The sequence below is a fragment of the Mytilus trossulus genome, chromosome 1, assembly GCF_036588685.1.
Source record: "Mytilus trossulus isolate FHL-02 chromosome 1, PNRI_Mtr1.1.1.hap1, whole genome shotgun sequence".
Lineage (NCBI taxonomy): Eukaryota > Metazoa > Mollusca > Bivalvia > Mytilida > Mytilidae > Mytilus > Mytilus trossulus.
The window spans coordinates 36,016,290-36,028,856 of record NC_086373.1 but is presented as its reverse complement, the minus strand read 5'-3'; the positions used below and the strand labels follow the sequence as shown (position 1 = coordinate 36,028,856).

Genomic DNA, 12,567 nt, shown 5'->3' with positions numbered 1-12,567 from the left:
GCAATCATTCCATGCACCATATATAGTTTGCCCTTTACTTGATGAGATGGGACCACAAAAACTGAATCCTTTATCGTGGATTCATGAAATGATGTAACAGTCATATGAAACCTGTTTGACAGATTTATAGACCTTCCAAGGATCCCATAAACAATCTCAACAGTTGTGTTAGCAGCCATTGAGTAATAATAATGAGGACAAGAACAATGGACATATATGAAAGATGGAAACTTTGTAACATATGGTATATTGTGTATGGAATGATTGCAAGTTGTATCTGGCAGAGCTCATAAGGTATCTGTATGCACAGTATGAATCATCCAGACTTTTAACCCCTGGAATTATAAATAATTTACTCCATGGCTTCTGGAATTCTGTTCAGCTGTTGTACAGTCTTTAATAAAAGATGTAGGCAAGATTAAAAAAATCTAATTCCTTTTAATAAGTCATTTTTAAAGCTTTATACCCTGTGATAATGTGATAATAATCCAAAATTGGGTATAAGGGCCAATTTTGGGTCTTATCTGAAATACTCATTTACAAAAGAGGTTACCATACCAATTTAGTGGAATCAATTTCTAAATTTCTACCTAAATTCTTGAATCTTCATAGAAAGATTGCTCATAGAATGTGGGTTTTTTTCAGGCACTCCAGCTTCCTCCATTTATATAAACTGACTACCTCGAAATAACTAATAGTAGTGTTGAACATGAATCAATGAATCCAAGAAACAAGACACTGGCTCTGATCGAATGATACAATATTATATACTTTTCACTGCTATTTTCGCAATATTTTTAAACACTTAATAAAAAACACACATGATATATAATCAAACATTTTAATGTAAAACAAATCCTTAATGACTACACACAGCGATCAAATTAACATGATAAAACATTGCGCATTTCAAAAGCCAGTTTAAATGTATTCTGAGCATCTCTTTCTACTCTAGGTTAACATTTTTAAAGCACTGTTTATGCTTTGCTCTTTTGGTGGACTTAAATCTGTTAATCGGTACAAATCTCTGTAAAGGATAAAATTCCAGAGTAAACTGTTTCAGCAGGGATCCAGATGAACATTTTGACACTAAAGACACATATAAAGTGTAATTTACAATTTGGTTCTCAGAATATGAATGAAACAAACTTGTATGATGACATAGAAATATATATCTTTATAAACTGTGAAGGTAGGTAAAATTTTACAGCAAAATGACTTGAGTGTGTAAGTAAATATAATTTCATTGGTTAAGAGTAGACTAGTCCAACAGATAACTGATATTATTATTATCTGTCTGTAGGACTAGAATACTCTGAAAGGAGGGTAGTATACTTTTAACCTTATAATGAATTCACTGTTCACCTAGCAAGCAAGCTAGTAAAAGATACTATCTTTACCTACACATTCAAGTCATTTTGCTGTAACTTTCAAAAAACAACTCTGTATCAAATTATCCAACATTTAATACCAGCTTTTGAATTGTGTAAATTAACAAGTGGTCTATCACATGTGTGCTTAAAAAAACAGTGGAATATAGAGTATTCAAACAAAGTTATTAGCTACAATCTATCACACTTTGATTGTATAAAAAAACAAAATTCAAAAAAATAATTGTGGTCAAACTAATGCTGCTATAAATGGAGTAAGATAATTTCACATTAATAAACTAGAATAAAAAAAATGATATTAACTAAGGTATAATAGCTGAGTTGTGACAATGAGTTTGGAACATGATTTTATTTTTTTATTTTTATGAGACTTCTGAGTAACATTTTCAACCACTTTGACCCTTTTCCTATGGGCTTCTCATACTAAACATGGTTTATTTATCTGTACAATACACAACAATAGTGGTAGCTTCTGTAGTAAGGTCATTTGCAGACAAACAGCATATTAAAAGGTGGTACCCAACACTTTCATTAAAATTAATTTGGCTCGTTTAATTTTCATAAAATTTTGAAGTATTTACTTTGACCCTTTTACAAAAATATAAAAAAATCAAAACATTTGAAAACACTATTAGCACTATTAGCCAAGATTATTCTATAACTACTTAATCTGCATTTAGATAAATGAATACTCAAGGCAGCATACACAGGTTTTTAATACACAACTTGTTAATGGGATACTCCTAAGTGGGAGGAGTTAAAACTGCACCCAGATTAATGTATCAAGAAACAAAGGACAAAGGAAGCCAAATGCCACAAGTGGTCACTAATTAACAAGACATGTATATTTGTATTGGAACTGATGAAATTAGACCTCCTGCTAAGAACATGTGATAAACTTCATATCTAACTGATTGACATATGATAATAAATCTGTTTCATCTCAACAGCAAAGAAAATACACATCCTGGGAAAATCCTAAAATAATGACTACTGAGTAATTAAAATCAAATTATGTATAAACATAACTTATATAACATATAAGCACCTAAAAATTTGAACCAAGCGTTTTGTCAGAAAAATTACACTGGTTATATAGTAGTTTGACAAACACTTATTTTGATCATTGAGAAGCTTTATAATGCCTTCAAAACGCAACGTAATTAAAACGTTTAGCTGATATTACAGAGTTATCTCCCTGTAGTGTTAGGTACCACCTTAAGGGTGGATTTTTTGACAAACTTGCTGTTGGTTTTGAACTATGTTCAGTTAATAAACAAACACACCATGCATGTCTAAAAACCCAAAATCTTAAAATTTGTATCTTTAATTTTTCGTTAAAGTTGACTTAAAAAATATTTTAAAACATCAGTATCATTCTTTAAGGTAAACCCTACCAACTAATGCAAAGTAGAATATTATCACAACTCGGCTAAAAATTAAAACAAACTGTCATGTTCTGAGACAAATAAATTGGTTATGTGATTAATATTTTTTCTGAATATTCAGTTAAATTGTCAATTTTTAAATATAAAATATCCTCAAAGCTGTATATTTACATGCAAATATTAACAGACATTTAATGTCTTTACAAAGCTTTACATCTGTTTATAAAATACAAAAATTTTGATATGACTCAAAGGTACAAAATATAAAATGTACATCTCTGGGAAATAGAAAGAACAATAAATAGACTATCCATACGACAAAGTTCAAATAACGTATATCTTTAACAATCCTAATTTTTTAACAACCGTCAAACAACAAATATCATTTAGCAAACTGTAGAGTCAACTCTTAAGTAAAACAGTATAAGCATTTTTAAAAGTTTAGAAAAAAAATAACAAGATGACTAAATTCTATAAAATGAGATTCATGCATTAAAGAAAAAACTTTTTATTATATTTTGAGGGAACTTAAAATCTAGTAATATAAATATTAAGTTATTAATATACTTCTTCAGAGTTCAGACGCATCTAATCAAAAAAGTAAAAAAAAATCACAGATTTAAATTAAGATACAAAAAAAGTTAATAGTATGTCTAAAATAATTCTTTTTTGGCTAAAAAGATTTTTGAGGTCAATAGATACTTGCAAAATACACCTGTTCCCACTATTTTGATCTATAAAGCACCAATCCAAAACAACAAATCTGTTGAAAATATTTTGAATTTTGTAAAGGAGGTAGCATTTTTTGATTGTATGACTGCAAAAAAAATCAATCAATAAATTAAAGAAGAAAAAACTAGACTTTATGTAAAACACACATTACAATGTCTAATATATTGACAAAGCCAGAATAAGGCTATAGAGATAATTTTTAAAAAGCGCATGTAAACAAAAAAGAAGATTAGGTAGATGTTAAAAAATATGTAAAATCTTTAGAGATTCAATAACTCAAACCTCATCTTCGCTAGCCAAGGGTTACGATCCACTCCCGCTCTCATCTTCGCTTGGCTAGCGAAGATGCTCAAATCTGAGATGTCAACCAATAGACATGCTAAAAACTGTCAAATTTTTGTCATTTAATTTCATATCAATCTATTAGAACTGATAAAAAGTTCTCAAACTAAAAGAATTCAAAAATATTCCAATAAACAGAACGAAACTTACTAATAAATGAGATCATCAAAAGACATGACCGTCTGATTTTTTAAGGTTCTAGAACTAGAGATTAATCCTCTGAAAAATTTCAGAGTCGAACAGGAGTTTTGTCATCATGTAAATATTTCATAAAGATCTGTTTCAGTAAAGTTGTCATGTAAAGACTTATGCACACAAACTATTAATAATTAACAATATCATGTCTTTTAAATATAAGAAATGTTATGCTCAAAATTACTACTAGGCCCAAATAATATAAAGTAAAATTTCATTGTTTCTAATATTTCAATTATTGATATGATCATACATATACGGTAATTTGATATGTTTATAGAGAAGAAAAAGTAAAACACTAGAGAGAAAATAATTTAAGTCATATTACCCTGCATATAAGTTCATAGCCATAAAAGACAAAACTTAAAAAAACACACCCATATCACAGATATATTTATTTTAATTTTAACTAATTCTTGATTATATGTAAAATATTAGGATAATAAAATTAAAAAAAGATTCATAACAGGTTAGTCATTTAAAAAGCCCTTTTTCAAAATTAAAATTCAAACATTTCCAATCTTTGGTTACACAATTATTTTCATGCAAAACATGTATAAAATTTCATAATTCATCTACTTTGCTAGTATTGAAAAAAATCTTGCATTTCACAGGAAAGACCAATGGTAAACATTAAGTAGAAAGTTGTAACAGTAATATAACATCTCAGTTTTGTGCTTTAAAAACATATATTGGTTTCATGATTTTATAGATAAATGTTCTATCAAATGTTTATTTCTTTTAATCAGCTTAAATTACTTAAATACATATTTTATAAAGTAATCAAACAAAAACACAACATTGGGAATGCTACAAGATAATTCCACTTCATAAATTTCCTACTGCATAGCTAACTATTTAGAAATATCTTATTAACAGTTTTATCATTTTCATATCTTTAAGAAATCATGTCAAAATAAGAAATATCTATTAAAATGTATTTTTTTTTAGCAACTGTATCTCATTGATGGTTATGCGTTTTGGTATCGATGAATATTTTTTTTAATTGGTGTTCATTAAGTTCAATTTGAATGCAGCTATATAAATGTGTCTCCAGAAATTAAAATTTCTGATTTAAACAGTTTCACACACACACTCAACAAACAAAACATTAAATTTGTATGGACTATTTCATACTGTGAAAATGTCAAAATTTAATTTATTCCACAATTATATACATCTTCTAGCTACTCTTTAATCACTCTCACTCTTAATGATAACTGATAACACTGCACATAATATGATTCATTCATTTCAATGTTCACTGATAACATTACACATTATTTGATTCAGTTCATATCTTCATTGAGATCTACCAAAACTTTACAATGTGTGAATCTTTTCAGTTGTGAGATCTACTTAAATTTACAAAGTGTGAATCTTTTCAGTTTTGAGATCCACCAAAATTCTGCAATGTCTGAATATTTTCAGTTTTGAGTTCTACCAGAACTTTACACTGTGTGAATCTTTTCAGTTGTGAGGTCTACCAAAATTTTACAATGTGTGAATCTTTTCAGTTTTGAGATCTACAAACACTTTACAATGTGTTAATCTTTCCAATTTTGAGATCTACCAAAACTTTACAATGTGTGAATCTTTTCAGTTGTGAGATCTTCCAAAATTTTACAATGTGTGAATCTTTTCAGTTTTGAGATCTACCAAAACTTTACAATGTGTGAATCTTTTCACTTTTGAGATCTACCAAACTTTTACAATGTGTGAATCTTTTCAGTTGCTTTGATTCCCTCTGCTTTTAGTCTTTCTAAGATTGGCTTATAAACATCTTTAGACATAGGCAGCTGTACACCTTTCCTCTGAATTTCACCTGTAAGTATATCATTCGTATTTTACATTAACATCAGTGATGACAAAATAAATCTACATTAAATAAGACTTACTATTAAGCCTCAGTTTACGTATGGTGACCTATATTTGTTAATTTCTGTGTCATTTGGTCTCTTGCAGAAAGTTGTCTCATTAGCAATCATACCACATCTTCTTTTCTATATGCATGCAAACTATAATAAATGTGTACTTCATCTAACACTAAAATTCTTTATTCACCTTCACCAACAAAATCAACGAAATTGGTATCCCACCAATAATAATGAATCCACAATAAAACCTTGAAACAAATGTTCTCTTCCTCAATTAGCAGTTTCAAAATCTAATGCATTGTGGGTAATATTTCAAAAGTGAACACCAACATGTTGTGACTGGTTAAAATCATCTTACACAATGGCATTGAATCAATGATGTTACAGCATTTTTATTTTGGGGTACAAATGATAAAAACCAATAGTTCTTTTAAAGATCTAACAAGAATGTGTCCATAGTACACAGATGCCCCACTCACATTATCCTTTTTTTCTGTTCAGTGGACTGTGAAATGGGGTAAAAAAATTAATTTGGCATTTAAATTAGAAACATCATATCATAGGGAGCATGTCTACTAAGTTTTAAGTTGACTGGACTTCAACTTAATCAAAAATTACCTTAACCAAAAACTTTTAACCTGAAGCATGACAGACAAACCAATTGAATGACTGTATAACAGACCAACAAACCCACAGACCTGAAAACATAATGCCCCTCTACTATCCTAGGTGGGGCATACAAATGACATATACATTTGGTCTAAAATGTGGATGATTTTAGTCTCAGATTTAGGATTATGATAGAAAAAAAACACTAATTAATGTTTCAACATAATGATTGTTCTTTCTTTGCTGTTTTTCACAAGCTTTTATGGAACAATTTGTTCTGCCTCAGCTTTTTCAAGGTTTTAAGGGTCAGATTATTAGGGCTCTTTAGATTCCCATGCTATTTAGATAATAAACAATAATTTCATTACTATACTTCTTAGTTTTCAAGGTTACCACTATTTGGAAATGTAAGAAAAAAAATCACTGACCACACTTATTTCCCCTTCTACTTACCGTTTAATATCATCTCTGTACCAATAGCTGTAGGATACCCAACTGTCTTTGCCATGGCTGAGTAACCATGGTAATCCCCATACACTGTCAGTCCAACTGTTCTCCTCTGTGTTGTGCCATCGGGCCACTCCACACCAATGTTATGATGCATCAATATCATGTCTCTCTCGTTGGGTTCTTTAAAATTCAAAAAATCACAACACAAATGTAGGAATGTTTACAAGACCTGTTCACTATTAAAGGTTGATACATTTATTATGCATAATTTTTTAAGTGTTTCTGCACACAGCATGTTTTATAAAATCAATAAAATTTAATACAAATATTATGAGGAAAGAAGTAATACATTTTTAAGGGTGACTTTACATTAACTTTCTGAGATAATGTGTTTGTGTTAAATGCCAATACCAGCACTATTGACTATTTGCCAGTTTTTATTGGAGAAGAAGACACTATTTTTAACCCATTACTGTAAATTTGTATGTGTATATGTAAATATGAAGTCAACTTATTTGCTTATTGCATATATATTTAATTAAAAGCTTAAAAAGAGCTGCTTCACATCTGTACATGTTATGACTTACCATATGCTAATTTTTTAGCCAGATAATGACATAAAGTGTCTATGGGTGTTCCTTTCTTATCAATCACTTGATCATCCAATAAGCCAAGACTGAAATGCATTAAAAAATTATTTATGGTCACATTTCAAAAAAATTAGCAATGATATCAACTTTACCTACATGTATATGATAAAAAAGTTCCAAGTTTGTATGTCTGGGTACTATTGTGAAATATAACAAATTGCAATCCAATACAAATTTTTTTTACGGATTGTTTGCAATGAAAATGTTTTAAAATATGAGAATATATCTTATAATCTTGTTCTCTGTCAAATAGAAAGAAAGACAAAAACTTAATTGTGAACTGTTGAAAATACTTGTCTAAAGTTTCTCAACAATATCGAGCATATAGATTCACTCTATCTATATGCTTGATAGCATATAGCTAGAGGTATTCTTTTAAAAAATCAAATCTAATATTTTCAATTTAACTTTTAAAAACACTACAAATACACATATTTATTTAAGCTTTACTTACTCAATTATTGTTTGCAACTTTTTTTCTGAATGTCCAACTCTTTCAAAGACCATGTCTTTTACCGAATCGTAAAATGTATCTGGTGATTTACCCATCACATCACAAACGTAAGATTTCTGAGAAAAAAAAACACAAAAAAAAACATGAGACCTTGATTTGTGAATGTGCTTTCAAATTTTATGTTGATTCGAGGAATAGACCTCGATGTGAGACCAAAGGTCAATCTAATTGATTTGATTGATTTTTTGGTGTTTAAATGCCACTTTTAAGCCCCATTTTGGGGCAATTTAGTGGCGGCAGTTTTTATTGGTGGAAAAAGCTGGAGTGCCTGGAGAAAACCACAGAACTTCAATAGGAAAACTGACAATCCTAGTCAATTAAGATTGGAGTTGAGTACACCCCCAAAAGCATGGTTTGAACTCACAACATCATTGAGTCCGTATAAAAACTTCTAATAATATTCCAATTACTGTGAAAACTAGAATACATGAATCAAAGAAATTCAATAGTTGATATGTTCAACATTGCATTTGTTTCAACATATAGTTTATTCATTTTTTTATCATGCCAGCATGTGCAAGTGAACCACGAAATTAAACTTTCAACGAATGACAAATTTACTATAGGTTTGTATGCAGACTTTGTAAAAACCATGAAATTAAATATCCACGAACATGTCATTTGCGTTCATCCACGAAGATTGGTTCCCACGAAAATAAATGAATCCACAGTATTGAAGGATTGCATGGAGCATATTGTTACTATATAAGGTGTTAAAATTGGCGCATAAAACAGATAACATAGAGTAGCCAGCTGCTGTTCTGCATTTGCAACTAATAACCAGAAAATATAACTATGGACAAGGCCACACTTAAAAATATTTTGGTTTGCCCAAACCCTACCCAAAGGTTGAGACAGTGGGTAGGTAAGTAGGCATTTTCTTTTTTTCTTTCAAAAAAAGAAATTGAAGTATCAGATGTTAGTAAGTCTTCATGCCTATTTGATTAAAAAAAAACTTCTTCAAATCAGGACAATAAAAGAATTTGAGTAGGCAGCTTTTTTCTGGGTAGGTAGCGTTTGGGCAAACAAACCTATTTTTTATTTTGGCCTAATAATATACTTAATAAGAGTTACCCATGTCATGTCAGGTCCTTTAGGATGAAGAGCAGAATTTTCATCTGAACTAAGTAGGTTAAGATCAACCAGACCTTGAATTACGTCACAGAATCCCTGCAAATATAAAAGTTAATAAGAATATCTTTTCAGAGATTTTGGTATGAAAATCAATCCAAATGAATATGTGAATAAGGTATTTTAAGTTTTTAAACATGATGCTAACTTTAGGCATCTTTAAAAGAATTATTTTAATATTTGTATTGTGGCAAGCTGACTGGATATAGTTTTGTATCAAGAAATAAGAAAATTGTGCATCAAACAGGATACATTAAATGTGAAAAAATTGAAATATCTCATTTCCAGATATGCTACGCTCACTCGACAAAAAGCTTCATATTATGTCTCGCAGCTGGTATATTACAATATCAATATGCAGATAATCTGATAATCGATTTATCGGGCTATATTTGCGTGTTTCGGAAGTGTTTTCCTTGTTTCACCAGCACACAAAAGATGACTTGATAAGTTTGAGTCAAAGTTTTTAACGTCAGTTCAAAGATTATGATGTCGCTGATATGTCCGGGTCAAAGTTATTAAGGCCGGGTCAATGTATTTGATGTCACAACGACATGATATGGATTAATATTAGGAGCTGAACAGAGTGATATAGACAGTGGGACGAACGATATGTACCGATTATCAGATTGTCTTCATGTTGATATTATACAATTATAGCCCTTGTTTGAGGTCCATACTCATAATAACAGAAAGGTCTATTACACTTAATAACAGAAATATTAACCTTGTATCTTATAGTTCCTCTCAACATAGTTTTAGCTGACTCAATACCGTACAGTGAAGTATATTTAGTGGAATCTCTGTTAGGGATACCTTCCAAGTTAAATCCAGGCAAAAATGTCAAGTCTTCTGGTGCATCCAATAACCCACCGCTAGGAATCTCAATTTTCTGTAATTGTAAGAAAAATATAATTACTGACATATACAAGGAAAATATCTGATCCTTTTAAAACCTGTATGTTTGTATGCATAAAAATTAAACTTTTTAGAAAACTAGACTGAATAATGCTCCCATATACATTGACAAATATTTTTACAGAGAAAAAAGTATTTTTTTTATTCTCTAGGGTTCACGCTTTTTACACATTTCTCATACAGTGAGAGAAAAAAGATTGGTCTTAATATAATTATGATGTCATATACTCTTGGTTTCTTCTGAATTTCCTTTTGTGGTGTCATTAAAAAGGTGACCATGATGGCTGATAACATCACATTTAAAAAAGACAACTTTCTGAAAATCTTTGAAAAGGAATGATAAACTTCGCTTAGAAGATCATCTACAAATCATTAGAGAAACAGATTCCATTGTATTACAATATTTCTCAACTCTCAACAGTTAAATTTTATCATCTTAAGCCTTGCGTTTGATATATTATAAATTTACTGTCTGAATTGGAGAAATATCATAACATACTTGGTGTAGTGGTGGAATCTACATTTTAGTGCTATGGAAGGCAGCATTTAATAATCATCATATAGCTACTGAAATAAATCAGTCTAAATCAGAAATGTATGACAAAAAAAAATACAGTACATTTATTCTACTTGAGGAAGAAAGGTCTTAATTTAGATATGTAATTTATGAAAAGAGATTATCCGTAGTCATTTAAATAGTTTGACAGTTGTAACAAGTTCATCTGCGAGCTACTGCTCACTGATGATACCCCGGCCGCAAGTGGATATTATTAATAGTGTAAAAATATGCAAGTGTTCGGTAAACAGGAAGTTGTCGAGTGATGAATCTGAAAAAGCATCACACGGTATAGCTGACTTATATAAATCCTGAAACCAAATTTCAGAAATCCTTGTATTGTAGTTCCTGAGAAAAATGTGTTGAAATTTTTTTCAACTTGGCTATCATGTGTAAAATCATACAAATGTTCGGTAAACAGGAAGTTGTCAAGTGATCAATCTGAAAATGCATCACACGGTATAGCTGACTTAGATAAACCCTGAAACCAAATTTCAGCAATCCTTGTATTGTAGTTCCTGAGAAAAATATTCATGGGACGGACGGACTGACTGACGGACAGACAGAGGTAAAACAGTATACCCCCTTTTTTAAAGCGGGGGTATAATTATATAAAAAAGAAATAATTACCTTGCCATCTTTTAGATATGTTGCTCCTGCTAAGCAATTCTTCAACACACCTATTGGGAACCAACTATAACATACAAAGAACATGTATCTTATTACTTTAGAAAGTACCTCTCAAAAGTTGTCAAAAAGTACTGAGACCATCTTTCTAAATACTTAATTTAAATTTTAAGAGATTTCATCATAAAAGATTCAAGGTTCAAGATTCAAAGTTTTTTTTAGAGTCAATATTCAATAAACTACATAACACAAGCTCTAATGAGCTTTTCAAATCGACTAAAAACATACTTTTATTTAATATTAAGACATTGATAATTTGGAAATGGAAAGAAAGTTGGATATTTGTCCATCATTTGTAATCAATGCTATTACTAGGCATACAGGAAGTGCATTAAGAAGCCATAAAGTGCATACCTGAATTTGTACATCAAAGGTGAGTCTGAATGTTCAGGGGCAGGTAATCCTCCACACCAAGAAATGTAAGAAGTGATCTGAAATCAGTAAGCAAAGCTAAGATGGTTAAAATGTAAAGATATTGAGAAAATTAATAGCAGTCTGGTAAGAGTTGGAAATAACCTTGTAGAAGATAGAATGAAAACGAATATTCTTCAATTATTTATTTTTTTAAAGAATTGGCAGTGTCTCGACAGTTAGGCTGTTTTTATTTAATAAGTTGGTTTACGGACATCAGCCCAAAAAAAATTAGGGTAGGAGGAGGGGAAAAAAAAAATTTAAACTAGATCTTTTCAGTTGTTTTTTTTTACTTGGTTTACGGATATCAGCCACAAAAAAATAAGGTAGGAGGTGAATTTTTTTTAATTTAAACTTGATTGAAAAGACTTATTTATAGTTCTGTAAAACTTGGAAAGCCTTTTGATAATACCTTTTATTCAGCATCTTTTGTAGGTTTTATGGAATTAATAAATGCGACAACAAAAACACATCACATAGAACAAGTCAATATTAAAAGACAAAGGCAAATCTAAGAGCATATTGCATGTCAACACCTATAAGGACAGAGCATATCAGACAGTATTTAAAAGTATAAACAGAAATTTACTGTCAGGAGCCTGTAATTCAGTGGTTTAATATTGTTTGTTGCTGTGTTACATATTTGTTAGTAATTTTAGTACAATTTCTTGACATTAATTAGGATGTTTGTTTTCTCGCGTGAATTGTTTTACATT

General features: G+C 30.2%; 1 protein-coding gene across 2 annotated transcripts in view; it reads right to left on the bottom strand.

The window, feature by feature from the left end:
* Positions 1–2,238: 2,238 nt before the first annotated feature.
* LOC134722998 (alpha-aminoadipic semialdehyde synthase, mitochondrial-like) overlaps positions 2,239–12,567 on the bottom strand; it is a 38,934-nt gene continuing 28,605 nt past the window's right edge. For both annotated transcript variants that reach the window (XM_063586631.1, XM_063586636.1), the window contains exons 16-23: positions 11,795–11,871; positions 11,384–11,447; positions 10,007–10,171; positions 9,223–9,318; positions 8,089–8,204; positions 7,572–7,660; positions 6,988–7,164; positions 2,239–5,873 (exon numbers count right to left, since the gene is read on the bottom strand). In XM_063586631.1, the coding sequence (XP_063442701.1) occupies positions 5,758–5,873; positions 6,988–7,164; positions 7,572–7,660; positions 8,089–8,204; positions 9,223–9,318; positions 10,007–10,171; positions 11,384–11,447; positions 11,795–11,871 (900 nt within the window). In that variant the 3' untranslated portion in view covers positions 2,239–5,757. The remainder of the gene's footprint in view (positions 5,874–6,987; positions 7,165–7,571; positions 7,661–8,088; positions 8,205–9,222; positions 9,319–10,006; positions 10,172–11,383; positions 11,448–11,794; positions 11,872–12,567) is intronic.